The 23850-nt window shown below is 41.5% G+C and overlaps 2 protein-coding genes across 3 annotated transcripts; both read left to right on the top strand.

Moving 5' to 3' along the window:
* Positions 1-323: 323 nt before the first annotated feature.
* Positions 324-9851, top strand: atp6v1ab (ATPase H+ transporting V1 subunit Ab). Its single transcript, XM_080865875.1, has 15 exons — positions 324-482; positions 3423-3524; positions 3792-3920; positions 5144-5358; positions 5444-5581; positions 5674-5825; positions 5918-6080; positions 6159-6267; positions 6437-6559; positions 7530-7644; positions 7758-7821; positions 7913-8116; positions 8250-8344; positions 8753-8924; positions 9158-9851. The coding sequence occupies exons 2-15, from the start codon at positions 3443-3445 to the stop codon at positions 9248-9250; spliced, it is 1854 nt and encodes a 617-aa protein (XP_080722001.1). The 5' UTR covers positions 324-482; positions 3423-3442; the 3' UTR covers positions 9251-9851.
* Positions 9852-11892: 2041 nt separating this feature from the next.
* gramd1c (GRAM domain containing 1c) lies at positions 11893-23085 on the top strand. Of its 2 annotated transcripts, none has more exons than XM_080865404.1 (18): positions 11893-12032; positions 12595-12703; positions 13012-13135; positions 13595-13695; positions 14086-14181; positions 14274-14354; positions 16069-16187; positions 16273-16429; positions 16584-16743; positions 16838-16981; positions 17091-17209; positions 17320-17462; positions 18688-18791; positions 19686-19856; positions 20265-20331; positions 20467-20586; positions 20951-21056; positions 22021-23085. In XM_080865404.1, the coding sequence occupies exons 2-18, from the start codon at positions 12611-12613 to the stop codon at positions 22087-22089; spliced, it is 1974 nt and encodes a 657-aa protein (XP_080721530.1). In that variant the 5' UTR covers positions 11893-12032; positions 12595-12610; the 3' UTR covers positions 22090-23085. The 2 variants fall into 2 exon arrangements, with proteins under 2 accessions (XP_080721530.1, XP_080721529.1); XM_080865403.1 differs by having other exon boundaries at positions 11898-12032; positions 12598-12703.
* The last annotated feature ends 765 nt before the right edge of the window (positions 23086-23850 follow it).

Raw genomic sequence — 23850 nt, 5'->3', positions numbered from 1 at the left:
ATTTTGGCTCAACCGTTGCTGAAAAGATATCAAACAACATGAGAGATAAGGTGCCGTGGCTCATTATGATCTATGTAATGTAGATAGGTTGTTTATCGTTGCATACCAACAGAACTTACATCACTGTGGGTTTACGCTCGCTCACATAAGGTGTACTTAAAAGTTTACGTAGTCTCCCATAAAACCAATTTACCACAAAGGTGAAAACATAATTTAAGACAAGGGTTTACAACAACAATATGAGAAGCTATGAGCTCGGAGTCGTGCTTTATGCTAAGTAGGTTAAATGACCACAAATATCCACCAGTTAGAGATCTTTCCGGTAGTCCAGGGGAGGATCCAAAATGGCGCCAGTTGCCGCTAGCCCGCAGTAAAAGCAAGCGGTGAGTGAATGAAGTCAGCTGATCTCGCTGTCACGCTCTGCAGCAGCCAGCGTTCCTCTCTCGAACCAAGACAGTAAACGGACACTTCACAGCCACACGGTAAATATCCCGTTTTTCATTTTAACGTCGTTTTAATATTACGAAGTATATTTGGATGCGTGTGTACAGTGAAACCGTTTAGCAATCCCTATGCAGCAGAATAGTAGAGACAGCATTTTTTTCCACCCAGGCCGACAAACCAGTCTTGCTATCGTTTTCACAACACCTAATCACACACACAGCTAGCTAACCTTGTTGTTAACGTAAGGACAAAATATGGCCGAGTGGAAATTACAAACATTATTTTTTCCGGCTTTATTATTCGGATTTCAGACTCTTCCTGTTGTGGCTAAACAACTGGCTAGTTTATAGTTTCGAATATTGTGCACTCGATCAGCAGCGTTACCTGCGTCCATGGGACTTTCATTTAACATCTGCATGTCAGGATGCTTTGCAGAATCACCTCACTTACATGTAATATTACTGAGCCTGTTTTTACCCAGACAACATCTCATACAGGTCAGAAGGGACACTCGGGTTAAACTCACTACAGACTCCTCAATTGCTGTCTGATAAGCTGTTTTATCGGTGTAACATTTGGTCCCAACAGGAGGCTTGCCGTCAATTGTTGCCCACATTAGTATATTAATGCTGTGGTAAATTGTCTTTAACCTCCTAGGACCTGGCGTCCACATATGTGGACATCACATTTTGGGCTATTTAGACCAAAATACGAAATTTTGCTCTACGAGGGCCTGATATCCACTTACAAGGACATTATACAGCTACTGTTTTATCAAAATTCTAAACGAATATCCTCTCATGTGGCTCTTATTTTTCTTAAAAACAAAAATAAGGTTAAAAAAAATCTGGTAATTCTTTGTTTTTACATTCATCGCGCCCCAATATGCCCAAATATCAAAGAGAAATTAAATATGCATGCCGTGTAAGAGTTCGGGTCTTAGGAGGTTAATATATGAAGTATTGCAGTCAGGTGGGAGAAAATCTCCAGAGTTTCCACATAGACAGTTATGATTTTGACTTCCCAGTTTTTCACCATGCTGGTGTTCCACTTCCTTAAAGAGACTCATCGTCTGAGGGCAGCCAGTCATGTGCCAGGATCATATGACTTAGTGTCATGTAGAATACTTTTTCCATAGCTGTTGTATCTGGAAGTTATGAAAAAGTGCTACTCTGTGGGTTTATTACATACAGAAGTTAATTATTCCAATAAATATTATTGTGCTGCTTTAAAAGAAGACATATTTGATGTTTTATGTGTAATTCTTTTGTTATTTATTGTGATGTTATTAATCAAATGGGCAGAGGCTTGCCTCTGGTACACTAACAGGTTTTCCAGGTGAGCTCCCTGGATAATACCAGTATTATCCAGTTAAAACCAGTAAATTTAGTCTGGTGTTTTTGAGCAGTGAAGCCTTCCTATGTATATCTCTCTTGCAGTTCTTGCTTTAATCAATAGGTGGAGCTGCTTTATTCCAGCACAGATGGCCAAGCAGCCTAGCGTGAGCAGGAAGATCCGTGCATCAGTAGGAAGGGCAATAAAGGACATAGATGTAGAAAGATGGAAAGAAAGGGGGGGAGCAGAAAAAGAAATCCACAATATAGGCATATTTTCTTGATGTAACTGCAAGTAATGAATATATTTAGCAGATAAAGCTGATCTTGAATGTGTGCAGAGCATCTGCAGGCAGCGCTTTGTGAGGATGGGTCTGTGTCACGACTCATGGCAGCTTGTGTTACAGCTGCATGTGGCTGAGTTGTGAGGTATAAATATAGCAGAAAAAGGAACAGCCTGATGTGGGAAAGATGCACCCTATTCTTCATATGAAAAAAAAAAAAAAAGAGGATGCAGTGGGATCCCCCACTAGTGTTAGCCGGATGTGCCACACTGACTGACTGTAGTAGGCCAGTGGACTGGCTGGTGAGGTGGCCTACTTCTGCCTCTGATGCTGAGACTGCAGCAACACAAGGAGCCCTGAGCAGTGATGCTGTGCATTCTTCAAGGTTTCTATGGTTATTACAGGGGGAGACAATATAGAGTAGTCAGCATAATGCCAGGAAAAAATTTAAATGAACTCATAATGAAAATATAAATTTGTCCAATTCTGGTCAAAAGTCCACATTCATATATCCATTTGCTTACCCACTCAGCCTGTACAAGTTGCCAGTTCATCACAGAGGTATTCAAATTCATTTGAATACACAGAATGTCTATGTGTTATAAGAAAAACGAAACATTTTTTTGAGAGCTGCTGTGAGTTTTTGAATCAGCACATTAAAGGTGGCTTTTGTAATTACCGCCTTTGAACTTTCAGCACCGGTGGTCACCGTTTCACTAGTAATTATGTTGAAATGTTTTCAGATGTGTGCTGGTGTTCTTTTAACTTTCAGTATTTCTTTTTACCTCTCCTATTTCCTCATAAGGCTTTGGTTTTACCCATCCAGCCACTCTAAACATGAACGTTTCTTTTTACGTGGTTAAATAAGAGTTCGACTGGCCTGCAAAAATACTTCCCAGCTGAATTCCCATTTACTTGCTGCTGGGCGGGCACCATGGGCACCTAAGTTTGTGAATGCAATAACTTGAAAATGAGAAGTTTCAAATTGATACTTATAAAAATAATCAAACGCGGATTATCTTTGTCCTCAGATGGTAACCGGGGTGCTCTCCCTGAGGCTGGTTCTGCTGGAGGTTTCTTCCTGTTAAAAAGGAGTTTTTCCTTCCCACTGTTGCCAAAGTGCTTGCTCATAGGGGGTCATAGGATTGTTGGGGGTTTCTCTTTATTATTGCAGAGTCTTTAGGTTACAGTATAAATTGCCTTGAGGCAACTGTTGTTGTGATTTGGTGCTATATAAGTAAAATTGAATTGAACTCTCGTAGGGGCTTTATGCTGAAAATGAACTAATTTGTCATTTTAAATTTGTCACAAAAAGGGAAGTTGTTGTCAGTAACAGCTGCTTATGTTTCTTTTCTTCCAGTCTGACTAATAAACGTGAAGATGGACATGTCCAAGCTGCCCAAGATCAGGGATGAGGAGAGGGAGAGCCAGTTTGGATACGTTCACGGAGTCTCTGGACCAGGTTGGTCACCACATACTCCTTATGAAACTCCTCTTTCATATTTAACACATTATTACCACTTTCCAGAAAAAACTGAGGAGGTGTAATGACACAAACACATTTAACCACATCTGTATTTCTCAGTCTTGGTCACAACAATAAGGTTTTGTGAGCACTATTTTATCCTACAAAGGCACAACAACTTTGCTTTTACAACAAACAGCGAAATTCATTTCAGTCAAACAAAAAGCAACCACTCTTATGATTACATCTCATCTGTGCTTCTAGTGGTGACAGCGACGGCCATGGCAGGAGCAGCCATGTATGAGCTGGTCCGTGTCGGCCACAGTGAGCTGGTGGGAGAGATTATCAGGCTGGAGGGAGACATGGCCACCATCCAGGTCTATGAAGAGACATGTATCCTTATTTTATTACGCTGCTGTTATGGGATATTATAAAAGTTGATCCTGAAACAAGAAGAAGATGTCCATATAAACAGTCAGATAGGGTTTGGTTGCAGGATTTCTCCATTTCATGCTACTCGGTCTCTTTCTTCCACCCTGGATTTGTGGTAGATTCACTAAAGTGGGTGCATCATTTGTTATGCTTCTTGCAGCAAGTTTGATAGAGCTGCAGGTGACATTGTTTAGGACAGTATTAATAACATCAGTGTAACTAAGCTACTGCTGTATTTACTATCTAATTGTCAGTATACTTCCATCCCTAACTGGTGGTAAGGATAATGATGCTCAAGCATTTCAAAGGCATCCTGTGTCTTTTACCCAGATTGTTTTGGGGTCATCACTGACCGTATTTAAGGACGTAGTCAATTAATTTGGAAAAAGCTACTGTACCCTTTACTATAAAAAATAATCTTTTATGTAACTGGATGGATTAAGTCACAGCCGTAAATTCCTAATGAGAGCGTGTGAATCTGGATATAACAGACATTCCATTTCTGTGTAGAAACCAAAACGATTTTGTATTTTTTAAAGCAGTCTTGAGCAAGCCTTGAGTTCTCCGTGTTTTCCGAAGGTCTTTCAAAGGACAAGGACTCTTCAATCTAGTCCTTGTAACTGACTATTTTCAAAGGAATGTATTTTTGTTTGTTGACTCATTCAAGCTTAAAAAAAGGCACGTAACTGGAGGGACAAACCAGGTTTTTTTTGTTTATACATGACAGACAGCTTAGAAACGTTGTTACTAGAAGCCTGTCACAAAAACACGGCATGGCCTGAAGTGTGTCCTTAAGAAATTGGAGGAAACTGGACAAACGGAGGACAAAAACACCTAAAATCTGTTTACAGCAGATGAACAGTATCTTAAAGTCGTGTCTGTAGCTAAAACAGATTTTTGGCTAAGAGAGTTCAGGCTGTGTTGAAGAAGAAAGGTGGTCATGCCAAATATTGACTTTCGAGGTTGTAGTTTTGCCAAATACTGTTTTCCCTGCATGTTTGAAAATGTTTCAAATCTCTGCGTCCATTTCCCACTTACCAGCTAAAATATAAAGAAATGAGGGGGGGAGTTCAAGACTATTGAACACCTTGCTGCTTATAAAATAATCAAACTGGGGTTATCTTAGTCCTCAGGTGGTAACTAATTCACCCAAACCCTGATGATTTTTCTGAGCTTGAATTCAGCTGGTGTGTCTGTGGGCGATCCTGTGCTCCGCACGGGGAAACCTCTTTCAGTCGAGCTGGGTCCAGGAATCATGGGCTCAATCTTTGATGGTATCCAACGACCTCTGAAGGACATTAATGACCTCACACAAAGCATCTACATTCCCAGAGGTGTAAATATTGGAGCCCTCAACCGAGACCTCAAGTGGGATTTTTCTCCCAGCAAGAGTCTGCGGGTAGGAGTTTGTAGAGACTTCTTCTTGAAAAGTCTGAGATGTCGGGTGAATTAGATTTACTGTACATCTCTTTTCACTCTATTAGGTTGGCAGTCACATCACAGGCGGCGACATCTACGGTATGGTGTACGAGAACTCCCTCATTAAGCACAAGATCATGTTGCCTCCTAAAAACAGAGGCACCGTGACCTACGTGGCTCCGCCTGGAAACTATGATATCACTGTGAGTCTGACATGCCTTCAGCTGCGGTTGTAATTTACGAGCAGCTTGTGAGGCGTTGATTTGTGCTGATGTCGCGTGTGTTTCTGTGTCAGGATGTGGTGATGGAGCTGGAGTTTGAAGGCGTGAAGGAGAAGTTCACCATGGTGCAGGTGTGGCCTGTCAGACAAGTGCGGCCTGTCACAGAGAAGCTGCCCGCCAATCACCCGCTGCTGACCGGACAGAGAGTGCTGGACGCCCTTTTCCCGTGAGTCTCAAATTCTCCCTCAGACCTTTTACCCTTGATGATTTTTTTGTTTCAGAAAGGTTTTCCTAATCTCTTCTCTTCATGGTTTGAAGATGTGTGCAAGGAGGAACCACAGCTATCCCAGGAGCCTTTGGCTGTGGAAAGACTGTCATCTCCCAGTCCCTGTCCAAATACTCCAACAGTGATGTCATCATCTACGTAGGCTGTGGGGAGCGTGGAAATGAGATGTCAGAAGTATTGAGAGACTTCCCTGAAGTAAGTGGCAGTGTACTGGCACCCCTTTCTAAGGAAACTATTGTTCAGAGGTAACTGACAGTGTTGTTTGGGCGACAGCTGACGATGGAGGTGGATGGAAAGACGGAGAGCATCATGAAGAGAACAGCGCTGGTGGCCAACACCTCCAACATGCCCGTAGCTGCCAGAGAAGCCTCCATCTACACAGGTGACTGTTAACAGTACCCTAAAGTACTTTTTATCTCTCACCCTAACTGTGCGATCCTCTTATAATGAAGAACACTCACTCTTAAGGGATTGCTCACTCACTGTCCTCGTGTGATTCTTTTTAATTGGCTCACATGTGCTGTGCCTTCTAACTCAGTTTATTTTGGCAGGAATCACTCTGTCTGAGTACTTCAGAGACATGGGGTACAACGTGAGCATGATGGCCGACTCCACCTCTCGTTGGGCTGAGGCTCTCAGGGAGATTTCTGGACGTCTAGCTGAGATGCCTGCTGGTAAGTTTGAAGTCTCATGTGAGCAGAGCTTTTTAAAATTTTAGGGCGCAATGTTAGGGTCTAATATGGGGAAGAAAATATTCAAGGATCTCCTAATTATTGTAACACAGATTTAGCTGGTTACAGTCAGTCTTTTGAGGGTGGATTTAGTCCAATTTTCACCTAAGCTACGCAACAGCAGGAGGGGCTTGTGAGAAATGTTCAAAAGATTCATCACAATCATATCAGGTTTTCTAAAGATATACATGGGAGTAACAGGAACAGTACGCTTGCTTTATTTTCGTACATGGACCCTATTTTCACTTTTAAAAGCACAGCCATTTAAATAAAAACAACAGAGCAACTGAAACAAGCTGCCCGTTGAACAAAAGGCCTTCTCAAGCTTCTGCAGTGTATTTCTGGTTGATAGAAAAACAGCAACAATTGAAAATGTAAGTTTACTTTTGCAGCACGGTGGTGCAGTGGTTAGCACTGTTGCTTCACAACAAGAAGATTCTGGTTTGAGTCTGGCTAGGGCCCTACTGTATAGAGTTAACATGTTCTCCCATTACCTACATGGGTTCTCTGTGCGTCCTCCAGGAGTATAAAGACATGCATGCTAAATTAATTAGTAGTTATAAATTGCCCGTCGATGTGAGGTAGATGGAATACTTAACGTTTATAGAATAAAGTACCTCATGAATGTATGTATGAGTGCACTATATAAATAGCACTCCATATAGCATATATGCCATTCTCTTATCTTCATTTGACTTTATATAGATAGAACAAATATTGACCCATAAGTATGAATTAAACCATTTTGTGTTGTTTGAGGTAAAACTGCAAAAGCGACTGTATGAAAACAGCTGACAGCTTCGAATTTCATTAGAGTGGAGCTGGTGTGCTTTGGTGCTTCGGTCTTTGGTAAAATAAAAGCAGAGTGGTACTTGGCACAGCATAAAAAGCTATTTCCTGCATCTGCCCACAGACAGTGGTTATCCTGCGTATCTGGGTGCCCGACTCGCCTCCTTTTATGAGCGTGCCGGAAGAGTGAAGTGCCTGGGCAACCCAGAGAGGGAAGGCAGCGTCAGTATTGTAGGCGCGTGAGTACAGCTTTGCATCAGTAGAGGGAGACATTACTCTGCACATCTTTTTTTGAGAGGCAACAGAAAGTTGAATACAGCAATTTAATGAAAATGTTTGTGCTTTTTTCCAGTGTATCGCCCCCTGGTGGTGACTTCTCTGATCCTGTTACCTCAGCCACACTTGGTATTGTTCAGGTAAAGGATCACCTTCTGATCCCACGCTGACTGGATGAGCTTTATAAAATCAGATGTGCTTTATTATTTCCCCCATTTTTTCCCCTCTTAGGTGTTCTGGGGTTTGGATAAGAAGCTGGCTCAGAGGAAGCACTTCCCATCCGTCAACTGGCTCATCAGCTACAGCAAATACACCCGCGCCCTGGATGAATATTACGACAAGCACTTCCCTGAATTTGTACCTTTGCGTACCAAGGCGAAGGAGATTCTGCAGGAGGAAGAGGACCTGGCAGAGATTGTGCAGCTTGTCGGAAAGGTAATTTACCACAGAGACAAAGCCAGAAACAGATCCTAAAAAAAATTTGTTCACTGGTTCCATTTTGGCGTGTTTCAGAAATTCATTGAAGTCTTTTCACATGAATAAATTAAGGTGTCATTATCTCTGACAGGCTTCACTGGCAGAAACAGATAAAATCACATTGGAAGTGGCCAAACTGATCAAAGATGACTTCCTGCAGCAGAACGGTTACACTCCTTATGACAGGTAACATTTATAGCCTACATGACTTGAACCTTAACTGATGTTACTGGCTCAGATTTTGAAAAAAATGATGATTCACTGCTGGGTAATTTCTGTGTGGAGATCATTAGATTAATAGCAGCATATTTACTAAACGGGGCCAAAATAGTGTCCAGGTCCAAAAAATACGATGCTTTTTTCTGCGTTAAATATCATTGCAATCGCGGTATCACAGTGTTAGCTTTAAATTGCATTTCATAAACATTAGTAAATCAGTTTGCACAAACAAACGGCGAAACCCAGGTTGTGCTGCTGCAAAGCAGTAAGTCTGGCCCTAGAGCTACTCTTTATAAATCATACGTTCCCCCGTTTCTTGACCTAATCTACAGTTAGCTCCTTTTTTTCCTGACTCTTTGCTGTCAATCTCCTCAGGTTCTGTCCTTTCTACAAGACAGTGGGCATTCTCTCCAACATGATAGCTTTCTATGACATGGCACGGCACGCGGTGGAAACCACAGCTCAGAGCGACAACAAAATCACCTGGGCCATAATCAGGGAGCACATGGGAGAAATCCTCTACAAGATCAGCTCGATGAAATTCAAGGTGTGTTCAGGTGTACATGCAAAAGCCACCGTATGTTTCTTCTGTTCTTCCATCATCTGTTTTTTTTGGTTTAGAAGTTGTTTTTTTTTCTTCTGTGTTAGTTTTTAAGCAGCAAGATTTCAAGAAGTCAAAAGTTAACTTAGAACCTGTTTCTACCTGTTGGATTAAATAAGCCAACACAGATCGTTTTCTTTTCGAGCTTTGACACTTTATTCCTGTTTATTTCCGTGTAGGACCCGGTTAAGGATGGTGAAGCCAAGATCAAGGCCGAGTATGCACAGCTGGTGGAGGACATGCAGAACGCCTTCCGTACCTTGGAGGAATAGGCGCCCACCAGTCACAATCTTTCGAGTTTTCATCTCAGACCCCTCCACTGCAGAATCACATTCCACCTCCATGTATCCCTCAAACTATCTGTACTCAATTGTGCTCCTCTGTGAGTCACCGTGTGAGAGTGTGTGCATGTGAAATTTCATGTGGAGGGAAAAGAGAAAGATGTACTGTATTCATTATTACTCGTTGCCTCGTATCGGCACACTCTGGATCCTCTGCATGGTCATCGATCATGTGTGCGTGTATGTGAATTAGATGTGTGTATGAAACAGGGATCCCTTCACCTTGGTAATTCCTTTCTCTGTTTACATGAATCCTATGTGTTGTGTTGCTCTTCCTGAAGAGGATTGTTCAGTTGATGTATTGTAATTCACAGACCATCTGTACAGAAGAGTATTGAATATAAATTTAATGAGATCAGTCTATTTATTGCCAGCATTTTGACGTAAAGGCTTTGTTTCTTTTTGTTTTTATGGTTGTGTTTCACGCTGTGCAGTGCTGTGTACTTTGCTGTGTGAATGTGTAAGAGTCCAACGCTCTGCTGTCCAGTGCTTTCATCATGTTACTCCCAAAGAATTAAAACATGAGAAAAAAAACAGACATTGTGGTGTCGTCGCCTGTTTGACTTCATTGTTTCTGATGATACTGCTGGAGCTGTCAAACTGGTTTCCCCACATATCACACATACTGTGTAGTCTCCTGACCTCAGGATCGATTTGCCTAACATTTTAACTACCTTAATTACTACTGGTTAAAAGCAACAGCTGAATCTTAGTGCTTGTAATCTAATATAAAATAGTCTTAATCTCATGTGAATTTAGCAGTTAAATATCAAGTTAAACACAACATAAAAATAATTTAAATAAGTAGCATAAGTTGTACCTCAAAGTCAAAAAAATATAAAGCGTAAAAGTGAGTTCATTGTCAAGTTCAAGGTAGCAGTTTGTAATGATTTCAGCTTTGAGACATGGTGTGTTATCCTGCTGGAAGCAGCAGTAAGAAGATGGGTACACTGGTCATAATGGGATGGACACGGTCAGCAATGATACTCAGGTAGGCTGTTGTCTTAAATCATGCTCAATTGACACTAAGGGGTCAAAAGTGTGCCAAGAAAATAGCCCCCACACTATTACACCAGCAGCAGCACCCTGAATGATTGAGCCAAGGCATGATGGGATACATCCTTTCATGCTGTTTATGCTCAAGTCTGATCTTACCATCCAAATGTCACAGCGCAAATCAAGACTCATCAGACAAGGAAACTTTTTTTTTTTCAGTCTTCTATCATCCAATTTTGGTGAAAATGTAAATTGTAGCTTCAGTTTCCTGCTCTCAGCTGACAAGACCTGCACCATGTGTGGTCTTCTGCTGCTGTAACCCATCTGCTTCAAGGTTTCACACGTGTGTGCTTAGAGATGTTCTTCTGCAAACCTTGAGTGTAACAGTGGTTTTGTAAAGTTACGGTCACCTGTCTGTCACCTCAAAGCAGTCTGGCCATTTTCTTCTTGCCTTTGGCATTAACAAAACATTTTTACTTGGATATTTTCTCTTTTTAGAATATTTTCTGTAAACTAGAGAGAGTTGGGCTGGAAAATCAGCAGTTTCTGAAATAGTCAGACCAAAAGGACTGCCACGTTTACAGTCACGTAAATAACCTTGCTTCTCTATTCTGATACTCAGATCATCCTGGGCATATCTACATGTGTAAATATATTACGCTGCTGCCTTGTGATTGGCTGAGGAACAGTAAACAGGTATTGAAGGAAATTGCCGTCCCGGGTTTCCTCCGTGGCGTGAGCGATAAGCAGAGTTCTGTCCTTTCCTTCTAAGATTCCTAATTATTTAAAGTAACACTCAGGTATGCCATTCAGCTGGGTTAGTTACGACGTCGGGAGCAGCTTGGGAGAACAAGGAAACACAGACTGCTTCAGGTTGTCTTCCCAAATCGACTCAAAGGTTTATTTGATACACAGCAGTTTATATAGAGAAAAAAAAGGTTCGTGTGTCAGCTTTCCCAGTTCAAACCAGTACAGACCAAATAAGGAAACGTCTTCCTGCCTTGTGAGCAAAGAAGTATCCTGTGTGTAGTTTATCAGTTCAGCTACAATTTATGATCATCCCAGCAAAATACACTCCTAGACATAGAATACAGAGTTCTTTCATCAGTGAATTCTGAAACAAACCACCTGGCCTTTAACGAGCCTTTTTCTAAGAGATAAGGAAGGGAGGATGGGAGTAAGGAAGTGGTCTCGTCTCTGTGGTGTTTTCGACCTTGAGGTACCAGCTTGTGAGTCTTACACATTAATTCTTGGGTCACAGAGAAAGAGAAAAACAACTAGTAGATGGACCTTATTGAGTAACAGTTTTCCTGTATAAAACAATCTTCTGTAAATGCTAACCGTGGTATCAAAATATCATAACAGGTATATATGAAATACTTAAAAAAAAAATCACAATGCGCTACTCAGTCAAATGGCTATAATTGAAATCAACCTTTCATCTGGAGGATTACTAAAATAAAAGGAGGGAGGGGCCTTTTTTGAAGATTTAAGTAATTGAGTGAAGCCCAATGAGCGTCACCACCAATGAGATGACAACTCCCTTAAGGAATGCTCCCTGGGCCGGATAAGATGCACCTGCAGGAAGGCGTGCCAAGAGCACTTTAAACTCGGGAGAGCCTCGGAGTTGTGTGGGACAAACGGCTGCGTTTTTATTTATTTATTTATTTTAACCTCGGTCACGCATAGCAGAAATCCTGGGTCCACTACGTGACAGGTAAGTGCGCTCATTAGAGAGCACGTGGAGATGTAAACATAAGCTTGATAACAGAGTATCTGATCTTTGATAGTCTTTTATCAACTTGAGCTGTTTGACTTGGCTGCACATCAGCTGATAGCTCCCATCTCTCATCTCTATCTCGGCGAACGGGAAAAGGGGGAGGCTGCTTTAAAGTCCTGACTTTTTTTCTGCTGTCAACTTTTAACTTGTGGCCACAAAACCTGCCCTTTTACCGAAGGTAAGCTCGTGGTAAGCTTTCCAGTTTACCACGAGATCGTGCAGGTTTCTGTTCAGTGGCATGCCTGCACATCCTCACTAAGCTCTCTAGTCAAACCAGTTCCGTTGAAGCGATAATGACCTCCCCAGCGGACCTGATGTTTGTTGACATTTTGCAGGTTATTAGAGTTCAACCCTCCAAAAAGAGCTTTCCGCCTCGTCCTGACACCCGCTAATCAAAGTTTAAAGCGATAACGCTAAAGCACGAATGGTTTAAACATAGCATATTACAGCATAGCCAAATGTATAAACCCACATATATCAATGCACTTTTGCTTCTAAGCAGCGCAGCAGAGCAGATGGACCAGGTATCCAACCGGTCAGGAGTGGGCAGTGATGACATCACAGATGATACCTCACTGCCGGACCTGAGGTGGAGCTCAGATGAAGATGTAAGGAAAAAATACAACTAACATAAAGCTGCTGCTGCTCTCATCAGTGCCATAAACTGTGACATGGAAAATCTTTCACTGCCCCCTTGTGGGAGGCCATGTTTCCTCCCAGCACAAAGGTGTGATTGCTGTTTCCTCCCTGAGGCTCATAAATCTGCTCATCATCTGGAGATGTTCTTTATTTTATCATGCCTGTCTACACATGTTAATCTCGGTTTTACAGATCTCATCGTTTTGTTGTTTCTTTCGCAAATTCTTGCTCTGCATTAAAGTCCTCGTGTCATTAATGTGAACTGTTCCTCTGTCAGAGCTCTGACGTTCAGACACAGTGCCTCGCGGCACCTCAGCCTCCTGTGCCAACCTACAAACAGAGGCTCGAGGAGTTTAAGAAGCTGTTCAAAGAGCTGCCTGAAACAGAGAGACTCCTAGTGGGTGAGTTGAAAAGGCTACCATTGTTGGGTCTTTCATTGTGTACATCAGTTCCATTCTTTATATCCAAATGCATCATAATATTTATTTTATTTGTGTCATGACATTCAATTCTCTATGGGCGTCTTTGCATCATTAAATTTCTGTAAACAGTGCACATCATTTATTATGTTAGAGCTGCTCAGGAACCTCCAGTCACATAAACAATGATCATTTCTCGAGCTTTTAGCAACAGCCAGAAACCCACAGTTGTAACAATTTAATGAGCACTGCATTTCAGCACCAGTTTGTTTGTTTAAGTTCAATATTTTAAAAGGATCTGCTCACAAAAAGGTTTCTCTGTGAAAATGCTCATCTTTATTCCAAATGCAGTTGAAACCTAAAAACGGCAAACACAGGTCAGAGACATTTATTTATATACATGGCGTGTCTGCTTCAGCGCTCTTCTGTGTTTTTCCTCAGATTATCCGTGTGCCCTCCAGCGGGATATACTTCTACAGGGACGCATTTACCTCTCAGTGAACTGGGTCTGTTTCTACAGCAATGTGTTTCGTGGAACAAAGGTAATAACACTGAAGAGAAGGATGGAGAGCAGCAGGATGAGGGTGTAAACTATTTGCTGGCGTTTTCTTAAGTTGCAGTGTGTTTGACCTCTCAGTATCACTGTACCCAAGAGGTTAAACTCACTGATGATAGATATGTGGAGAAAATCCCAGCAGATAAGCAGTTTCTGACACTGTGACCAGTCCATCTGGAATAAACAACCAAAGTCATTTGTATCACCTTTCTCCCCCACTCACCTGACTGGAATTTCAGTAGATATGCTTAAATCTACTGTTGCTGCTATGTGATTTGCTGATTAGATATTTGCATTGGTGAACAGATGACACTGATGTTTGTTCTTCAAGCATTCACATTAACCTTTCACTATTATTATTATTATTTTCAAATAGATCACTCTGACACTTAAAAACATCACAAATATGACGAGAGAGAAAACTGCTCGATTCATTCCCAACGCCATCCAGATCTGCACGAGTACAGACAAGGTACCAAACTGCAATCATTCAGAGCTGGTTTAACATATGAAAAACACACATTTGCTTATATTCGGTTTCTCTCTTTGTATTTTCGCTCGCAGTTCTTCTTCACTTCCTTCTCAGCAAGAGAGAAAAGCTACCGGGAATTTTCTCGCATGTGGGAAAACACGCTGCTGGGTAAGGTAAGGCCCTGCTTCACCCACCTGTTGTTACCTGCAACAGCGCATTGTCCCAATCGGTACAGTACTCATGTCTATGTCCAACACTAGTTCATGATTTATAGTCATTTCCAAAAGCACTGCTGTGCGCAACTCCTCCAAAAACACCAGTGGTCCTGTGACTTTATGGAGCATTTATCTAATCAGTTCAGAGTACATATCATGCTCCACTACCCCAGCCACAAACGGTCTTCCTTTGAGGTAATCAGTCTTGTTTAGTTATTGCGTGTAGGGTTAACCATCTGCACACAGCACCGGTGTTTGTTCACGAGTCTAGCAGACACAAGGGTTTTATTTTATTTACATGTGTTAACCTGCATGTAAATGAGGGATGTACTTTTAAAATAAACCCACTGGAAGTCAGCTTTCACCTTTTACCCACTTCCTGTGTTCCTGTGTAGTAAAGGTAAACAAATAAGAATAAACAAGAACAGTTTTATTTGTATTGTCCGGATTTTTTTTTTTTTTTTCATAGTAAAATGAACGATAGCTCACTTGTGTTAAACCTGGACATGCAAAGTCATAACGTTTTTTTGTTTGTTTGTTTTAATTGAAACTATTGTCGTCATATCTATTTTTTTTTTCCTTTTCCTGAAAGTGATCAAATTAATTCAAATGTGAGATGAATGCGGAAAATTCCACTCAGGTTAAGGCAGTAGCTTTGTTTTGGGTATTGAGACTAAAATAACCAGCATGGTTATCATAGGGTTTAAGATGAGAACCATTCAAGGCTCTTTGGTATCGGCACTGATTAATTTGTTAATCGCTGAACTTTGGACTCTCCCGTCATCGGTCTTTAGCCTCTGCCTTGGCACTATGGCAGCCTCTTCTCGTGGGTGTGGGTCTCCTGGGATCTGCAGCGCAAACACCTGAATATAAAAGTTCATTGACCTCTGCAGGTGTGGCCAGGACGGCTGATTTGCATTGACGACTGGCCTCCAGTCGCACTTGACGCTTCGCTGGTGTTGACGTTGAAACTGTCAGAGGGTTTACTCTAACAAAAATAAAGAAGCTTCCTGTGGCTGTTTCACGAATAAGAGAACGGGAGGTACAAAAAGCTTTCTATTTACCTTTTTTCACTGGAGCAAATCTGGGCGGCGCGTCTTGGACTCGCTTGAGTTGTCTACTTCCTGAATGTGGGTGCGCTGTGCGTCCAGGTCACTGATCACTGCCTGGGAGCCAGTAAACGCTCGCAGCTGTGGGATTGTTGTCCTTTAACGCGTAAGTAAAACCTGCGTGTACGGATCTCAAACGTTTTTGTGGGTTTCACGTGAAACAATAATTCGTTCTCATTCGACAAAAACGCGTAAATTTCCAGTGGAATAAACGGGTCTACAATAATCTCGTTCATCTATTTTGAAGTGAAGATCTTGTTTGTGTAACACTGTTTTGTGTCTAAAAACTGAAGGTCCCGCTTATTAACACTGTATGGAAGCTTTTGAACCTTTGTCTGCCAAGGGTTAATGCCAAAGTGTAAGATGAGTATCTATGCAGGTCAGAGAGATAAGGTCAGCCAGTTTGTCGCCCATGGTGACAATACAGCAGGTTTGCTTGATCAGTTTGGGAGTTTTTTTCTTCCTTTGTGTGTCTGTGTGCTTATCTCCTAGGTAAAGACCTCACGTGTCATTCATTTCAAGCAAAACGTCATGGTTGACTTGCCTTTTCCCATCTCTTTCAGTCTCTGACCAGCCACGAGTTATGGCAGACGGTTAGGCAGCATTATGGTTTTGATCTTGGCTTAAGCTATGAAGAGATGGATAGCTCACCGATAATAGCAGAATCAAACATGCAGACCAGGTAAACGCACCTACACCTCCATCTCCAGCCACACGCACCGCATGACATGTTTAGAATCTGATGTCGCCCATTTGTTTGCTTGCAGCCTGACAGCCAGGCCTGGCGGAGATGACGGTCCAGGGAGACTAGAGCGGCCCCCTTTCCTCCGCATCCCTGAAGTGGAAAATGGACCCTTGGACACCTCCACACCTCAAGGGGAAGAAATGCCTTCCCCTATTGGCTCACAGAGCTCTTCCAACTTGGTATTTAAGCAATCACGTTTTTAATACTGCAACTGTATATCCATCTTTTTTTTGCAAGAATTATGACAAAACTAGCCATAATTGCACCTCAGATCCAATTATGGTAACAGACCTCAAAGGAAAACAAAAATACGAAAAACTTGTCTTCTTGCAGGAGGACTTTCGTAACACCCCATCCCAAAGGCGCAGTCCGGCTCCCCAACTGGACCGCCTCGTCCCGGAGCACGTCTCCAAGCGCTCCTCCCTTTCTCTTGACCTTAACGCCAACGAAAACGGCATGTCTGAGGAAAGCGGCTCGGAAAGCGAAGAAGAAGGTGACAAGATGCCGCTCAGGGCCTGGTGCATGCTTAAAAGGTGTGGTTTTGTTTTTTGTGGTTTAATATCTTTCTTCCTCTTTTCTCTCCTCAGTGGAGGACCGCGTTGGTCTGTCTCAGGTGTCCGGTCGACAGTATTTGAACCGGGTTTTCCACATCGGTGCAAAACACATGTTTGGAATTCTCTTCACCGACTCCACCTTCATGCGCAGGTTTATGGATGCCCGGAAGATAACCAGTAAGGCTTTTTATTTAAAAAAAAAAAAAAAGAGAAAAGTTTTCATTCAGATCTAGCAAATAAAAGCTCTTGTGTGCACAGTATTCAAGGTTGCCTTTTGTGTTCTCAGATATCACCTCTACTGCCTGGCAAAAAGACTCTTCTGGTAACATGAAGCGGAGTCTGAACTACACAATAACCATCAACAACCCTCTGATTGGGAAGTTCTCCACTGCTACGGAGTACCAGGTGTGTTTACATCAGCATGAATGACGCTTTCCAGCTCAAATTGATTAATTTATATGTTAATGTTGTTTGAACTACGCCTGGCTGCTTATTTGTACTTTATTATCTGTCAGACGCTGTACAAAGAATCCAGGGATGGTCAATATTACCTCATAAACTCGGAGGTGTACACACATGACGTTCCCTATCATGACTACTTCTACACTCAAACCCGCTACTACATCATGAGTAACTCTAAAAGGAAATGTCGACTAAGGTAAAGTGTCAACTTTTTTTCTGGGTCTGGTTTATTTGGCACTACACTTAGACAAAGCTAGGTGTACTTCATATTAAACTGTACAAAACTAGCAATTTTAACATTTATTAAGTGGTAAACGCACAGTTATATCCTAATTAGATACTGCGCCATGTAAAAACCTTCACCCACCTTTCATGTCTTTATATTATGAGTCAGTATCTCTACAGACTTTATACTCTACCTGATTGCATTTTTTTTAGTCACTTAACAAAGACCTATAATTTCTTCAAGCTTGGGGGGGGCTGGGCTAACTCAGTGGATGAACCAGTGTTGTCTGCACATAACCATTTTACATTTAGGCACGGAGTAGTGCAGTGGTTAGGATGGTCACCTCACAGGGTTCTGGATTCTCCAGTTTCGTCCCAGAACATTAATGGTGTTAACTGGTGGTTAACTGTGGATGTGAGCATTAAAGGTCGTCCCTCTCTGTGTTAGTCCTGCATTACATGTGCAACTTGCTAAGATGTGATTTTGTGACTCCTTGGCAGGTGCTCAAATGTGATTGTTTTTTTATTTGTTTTTTTGGCTCATTCTTCTACAGTCTTTAAATCCTGGAGGTTGTGTTGGCCTCATCTATGAACTCTGACCTCCTAGTCCTTTCCGTAGATCTTTCAATTGAATTCAGGTCAGGTGATTGGCCGGGCCATTCTAGCAGCTGTATTTTCTTTCTCTGAAACCAACCTAGTTTCCCTGGCAGTGTGTTTGGATCTGTCTCATTTCATCGTCTTCATCCTGCTAGATGGCAGCAGATCTTACTCAAGAATGTCTTTGCACATTTTTCTGTTCATCCTTCCTTTTTAATTATATGAAGCGTGCCAGTGCCACATGCTGGAAAAACAGCCCCACACCATGATGTTCCCACTTCCAAACTTCACTGCTAGTTTTGGGGTGATATGGAGTGCCTTTTGAACTCCAAACATGGCGTGTATTGTGCCATCCAAAGAGTTCAGATTTGGTCTCTTCTGAACACGCCATTATCTCCCAGTATTTCACGGGTTTGTCTAAATACTGGTTCCTGATTTGAGCACCGGGTCGAGCAAGCAAGGCTAATGCAGAGGCTTTGTTTAATTTGATGCAAAGTATATCTTCATCACACATTATTTGTGTAGTTAACCATGTTATCAGTGAGTCTGACTTTTACTTTTATTCTCCTTAACTGGATTTTACTCTGTCACATTATCAGGGTGTATACCGATGTAAAGTACAAGAAGCAGCCATGGGGCCTCGTGAAGTCCTTTATTACCAAAAACTCCTGGAGCGGCATAGAAGAGAATTTCCGGCATCTGGGTGAGTAGACGGCCTCATCTCCACGCTGTGGAGGGAGAAGAGGGCACTTGCCTGTCTCCTTTCTTCAGCCTGTGATTTTCTTTTCCCTGATCTGATATGAACGAAGGCTCCAACACGCACCATCTAAAGAAACTGATGAGAAACAAAGTCGCAGACATCTATCAGTCTGGAAACTATTATAAAGGCATTTCTAAGGCCTTGGGACTCCAGTGGACCACCCTTACCCACTAATAGAGAAAACTTGGACCAGTGGTGAACCTTCACAGGAGGGGCTGGCCTACCAAAGTTAATTAGATAACTTAAATCGGAGGCCTTTTTTTTGCACCACGGACTGGTTTATGTCCGACAATATTTTTGCAGACCGGCTTTTAAGGTGTCGTGGATAAATACAACAAAATAAGACCAGTACTGGTTCCAAAAAAGATTTATTTATAACACACGGAGAAAAAAGACCCAGGGAAACAGAGTTAATGATAAAAACTATTTTAAAAAAAAAAAAAAAAAAAAAGACAATTTAACTGACTTAAATTGACAACTCATCCAAGTCACACAAGAACCTGTAATATCATGTAAAAGAACAGCAGGCCTCACTCGTTTCAGTTAAGGCCTCACTCGTTTCAGTTAAGGTTAAGAGTTTATGAGGAGACTGGGGGCAGAATGGCATACATGAACGGCGTTCCAAGAAGAAAACCACTGCTGACCACAAATGACACATACGCACATCTCATACCTGCCAAAAAACATTTGGGAAAATACAGTGTTGAGATGTTTTGGCATGACCATAAACGGGCCAGGCCGTTCATGCTGATTACTTTTGGTTTTGCTGAGTTAACCCACCTGTTTCCTTTTATTTATATATATTTTTTGGTTTTGCCCTGTGATTACACAACACAGAAGCAGAACTGCTGGAGGAGGAAGCAGAGATGAACCAAGGAGGTGGAGAGGCGGGGAAGATGGGTGGGCTTCGCAGGAGGAGGCGGACTTACAGCCGGACTCTGGCAGAGCATTCAAAGCACAAAAAGCAGTATAGGCACGACACTGAGCAGCACAGAGAAGGCAACATGGGTACTGACGCCTTTTTAATAATGAAACTACAGTTTATGAAAATGGGGTGGTGGGATCATTATAACTGTGCTTGGCTTTGAATTAAACACTTAAAGTTGATATTTTCATTGTAATGGCCTAAACTGGATTCAAGTAATCCTTAATGTGGGCTTAGACATTTAATACACTTTTTACTGTACACTTTGAATAGGAAAGACTCAAACCTGTTATAACTGTGTCATCTTAAGTAGAGTTATGGTACAATCTTTTGACACGCTCAGAGAACAGCAACTTTTATACCTCAAGCAAAAAACTGCTTGTCATTAAGAGGAAATGTCTTGACAAATGCGACGTGCTCTGAGTGCAATATTATCCTCATAGGACTGCTAGTCAAAAACTGTTGTGTTGATGTTTGCTGCTGTATTTCAGGCCCTGTAGATATGAAAGGTCCGTATCGATGGAATGTCACAACGATAGTGGCTGGGATGAGTGTGGTGTAAGTTACCACACACACACACACACACACAGAAAGATAACTGTTTGTTTTGACTTACAAAAAAAAAAGTTTTAGTCACTTCCGCCTGCCTGCTCTGTTGGTCAGATTACTCAATACCTTCTGCCTTTTTTACAGTCTGCTGATCCTGACAATGCTGAATCTAGGCTTGTTTTTTAAGCTGTGGGCCATGGAGGATGTGGCCCAGCGCATGTATCTGACTACAAAGCATCGCCTGAGGGAGAGGAGCGAGACCAGGTCAGTTGACTTCCCACTGCTTCTTTGTGACCTGCGTATAACCGAGGACTGTTCATAGATGGTACCTGTAATAGCTGTTGCCACAAGCTCTCAGAAAGCAGAAGTCTTAGTGTGGGTGGACGAGAGGAAGGGGTTCGTCTTCCTCCAGTTTTGTCTGGCCGTTTAAGCAACCCACATACAGCACAAGAGAGCTCTTGTTTTAATGACTCAGTGTTCAAACTGTCTGCTTCTGTGAATTTTTGGTGTTATGTAAGTGACATCAGTGGCCTTCTTTCACATTCTTCACTTCGTTTCCGTTTCTGGTTCTTCTGTAGCAAAAATACCTTACACATGAGAATGAATTCCTCCTTTTGTTATTTAACAGCTTAGCTGCTGAGTATGGATCCAAACTGGGAGCAGCGTTGAGGTCTCCAGAGGAGCTGCGCTTACTCAAAAATGTACTTCAGGACTCCATTAACCTCTTAGAACAGGTAGGTTGTTTAAAAGACCAGTTCATCACAAAATCAAATGTAAATATTTTTCCTTTGTTTAGATTTGTTCTGTTTTGGTTTGATTTGCTCATTTTTTTGCATATTACGAAGGCCTTTTTTCCTGTCAGTGACTTACTCAAAATCCTGAGTGACAAGACTGAACTGCACATTTAACAGCTGACATTTATATAGTTCAATGAGTTTCTGTTGTGATGGGGTCTGTTTTAAATTGCAAAGCATGTGCTTGTGTTAAAGTGCAGAGCATCGTGGCATTGGCACGAGTAAGGAAAGAAAGGAATTATCTGTTTCTTAGTGTTGTCTTTCAGCCTGACTGCAGTTCTCCCGTATCTTTGCAAACAATACGGCACCAAAATCCTGAAAAATGGCAGACTGACATTTGGATTCATGTTTACTAAACATATGCTTTTTTTTTTTTAATTTGTGAGAACTTCAAACATTTAAATAGCTATATATAGTGGTGGAGTTGAGATAAGAGTAATTAATTATGGCCATCTGTGAAGGCACCAATATTGCTAAATGAGCAGGATAAGCAAACCACTTTCTGCAGATATTCTAGCAGAGAGACTGCAGCTCTTTGCCTGCTCTCACTCCAGACGTCGAAAATATGTGGAGCATTATAAAATTAAAGAATCTGACAAGGATGGCCTGATCTCTTGAACATATCTTGTCCTGTATTAAGAAATGTAAATAAATGTTGTCTTTGTTCCTTCCATTAAATGCAGACTTACACAATATAGAACAGTTTTAATATCATGGCACTCTTGTGATTTACACAGCTTTTTAGAGTGATTCACATTTAGGCTCCATAAACCTAAAGAGTTGGAAGAAATATGAACACATCTGTTTTTTGTTTTTTTGTTTTTGGGGGGGGCAGGCAGTCTGTTATGTTAGCTCAAAGCCTAACACAGGTGTTCATCTGGTCTTGTACGTGTTCTCCTTGCAGCTTCGTACTTCACTGGTGATGCTGCAACAGAATTTTGCAACAGCCAATCACACTGCAGCGCAGCAGTGACGCAGCCACGCCTGGTGACTACAAAGCACCTGTCCCTGTGGGTAAAACGACACTGAAGCACTGAACTGTCTCAGAGGATACCTCTGCTATCCACAGATGTTGCCATGTGGGCATCCCCAGGCACATGCCGTGTTTTCTTCGTGGTTATGCATCCCGAAGCCTGTGGTGAGGTATCAGGTGCCAGGATGTTGTTTGTTTTCTAAGCTGCGGACTGACTGCTGGGAGGAGGATTATGTTTCACCAGTCTGGTTTAGATTTCTGCAGAGGACCACTCAGCTCCCGCAGCTTCCATGGTTATTTTAATGAGCCTTGTGCCACATGAACTGTTGTGAATACTTTAGTTTTATTTTTGGGATGTGAGTCAATATTATTTAAGCTTTTTGCACACATTTACGTTTTTGCACGAGTCTTATGAGTAAGGCTGACTTACGTTCCTCTCCCCAATAAATCCCGCTAATCAGTGACTCAGACTTGAAGGATCATCTACACACTGTGGTCTCGAATCATTTTGTACATGTATACTTCAGTTATTCTGGCCTGCTGATATTTCAATGATTACACTGTGGTTCTCTCCTGGACCTTAAATGAAGCAGACCAGAACTGATCCTCATCACCTGTTCAGGTATAATCAGGGTTTTTTTTTTTTTTTTTTTTTTTTCTCTCCTCTGCACTGATCCAAATTTAGAGAACTGTACGATTTTTGTAGTTTAAAATGCTTTTGATGAGGTGATCTTTCAGCGAAGGTGTTGGCTCGGACTATCTCAGTACTGTGAACTCACTCTGTCAACACTAGAGGAAAGCTTGTTCTATTTTATTTTATTTTATTTTATTTTTTTAATTCTTAAGGTTTACACATGTCATTCTTGAATTTGAAGACTCCCATTTTCCTGTACGTATAAATCAATTTCGTTGAATTTGACTGTGTTTGGTCCTGATTGTTGTCGCTGTCTTGTCATTGATCATTTTAATAAATATTACTTTTGCCAGAAGTTTTGACTTTTCCTGGAAACCTTTAAATATAAACACTATTTATATTTTAAACTCTTAATGACGATTTTTCTAAATAATGTCTCAGTGTAAATAATGAGCTTAATTTCCAAGTTTGGTGCTTTCTCTTGTTGTGCCAGTGGAACAAACGGTTTCACCAGTGATTGATTTGGAACCTGGTATAAGGCTGATCTGTGTTGGCACAAAGTGATATTTATCTTTGGAAGAATCTGACTTAACTAAGACAGAACTGCCATATAGACTTTTTTTCTTTAAAACCCCCCCCAAACAAAACACACACAGATTGTGTTGGTAGGAGCTGCATAGATGCTCTGCTGGGGGAAGCAAAAGATTAAATGGGACTAAAGCCAAATGTGTCTGCATTATTTTGTCACAGGCGAAACATAATATGATCGAGAGTGTTTAATTATTGACCACAAGTCTGTCCTAATTCATCCTCAAAGGAAATTCTATTTCCTCTGTAGTATTCACTTACAGTAGTGATAGCGGGGACTAAACTGCAAGGAGACTCATTTATATTGCATATGGCAGGATTGCTGTTATCCTTATATGAGCATTAATAGTCAATTTGTAGTATTAAGTTATAGGAAAAAGAAATTACTACTTGAATGTTTCCATTTGCATGTTTGAATTCAGAATTTTATACCTGATGGCTTTCCTGAGGCATGCTAAAGAGATCAGTATATAAAACATTTATGTAAAAGCACAAATAGAACCCCACCAAACAAACATACAAATAAAAGCATTATTTGA

The sequence above is a fragment of the Rhamphochromis sp. 'chilingali' genome (genome assembly GCF_963969265.1).
Source record: "Rhamphochromis sp. 'chilingali' genome assembly, chromosome: 18".
Classification (NCBI taxonomy): Eukaryota; Metazoa; Chordata; class Actinopteri; order Cichliformes; family Cichlidae; genus Rhamphochromis; species Rhamphochromis sp. 'chilingali'.
This window is presented reverse-complemented; position numbering and strand designations above follow the sequence as displayed.

What these genes read in the sequence shown, in the direction of transcription:
- atp6v1ab (XM_080865875.1), top strand. Translation starts at nt 3,443, where the DNA reads ATGGACATGTCCAAGCTGCCCAAGATCAGGGATGAGGAGAGGGAGAGC. An exon ending in GTGCTGGACGCCCTTTTCCC is followed by an intron (nt 5,826 to 5,917) that starts GTGAGTCTCAAA and finishes CATGGTTTGAAG; the next exon opens with ATGTGTGCAAGGAGGAACCA. An exon ending in GGTTACACTCCTTATGACAG is followed by an intron (nt 8,345 to 8,752) that starts GTAACATTTATA and finishes CAATCTCCTCAG; the next exon opens with GTTCTGTCCTTTCTACAAGA.
- gramd1c (XM_080865404.1), top strand. Translation starts at nt 12,611, where the DNA reads ATGGACCAGGTATCCAACCGGTCAGGAGTGGGCAGTGATGACATCACA. An exon ending in TCTGCACGAGTACAGACAAG is followed by an intron (nt 14,182 to 14,273) that starts GTACCAAACTGC and finishes TTTCGCTCGCAG; the next exon opens with TTCTTCTTCACTTCCTTCTC. An exon ending in CCACTGCTACGGAGTACCAG is followed by an intron (nt 17,210 to 17,319) that starts GTGTGTTTACAT and finishes ATTATCTGTCAG; the next exon opens with ACGCTGTACAAAGAATCCAG.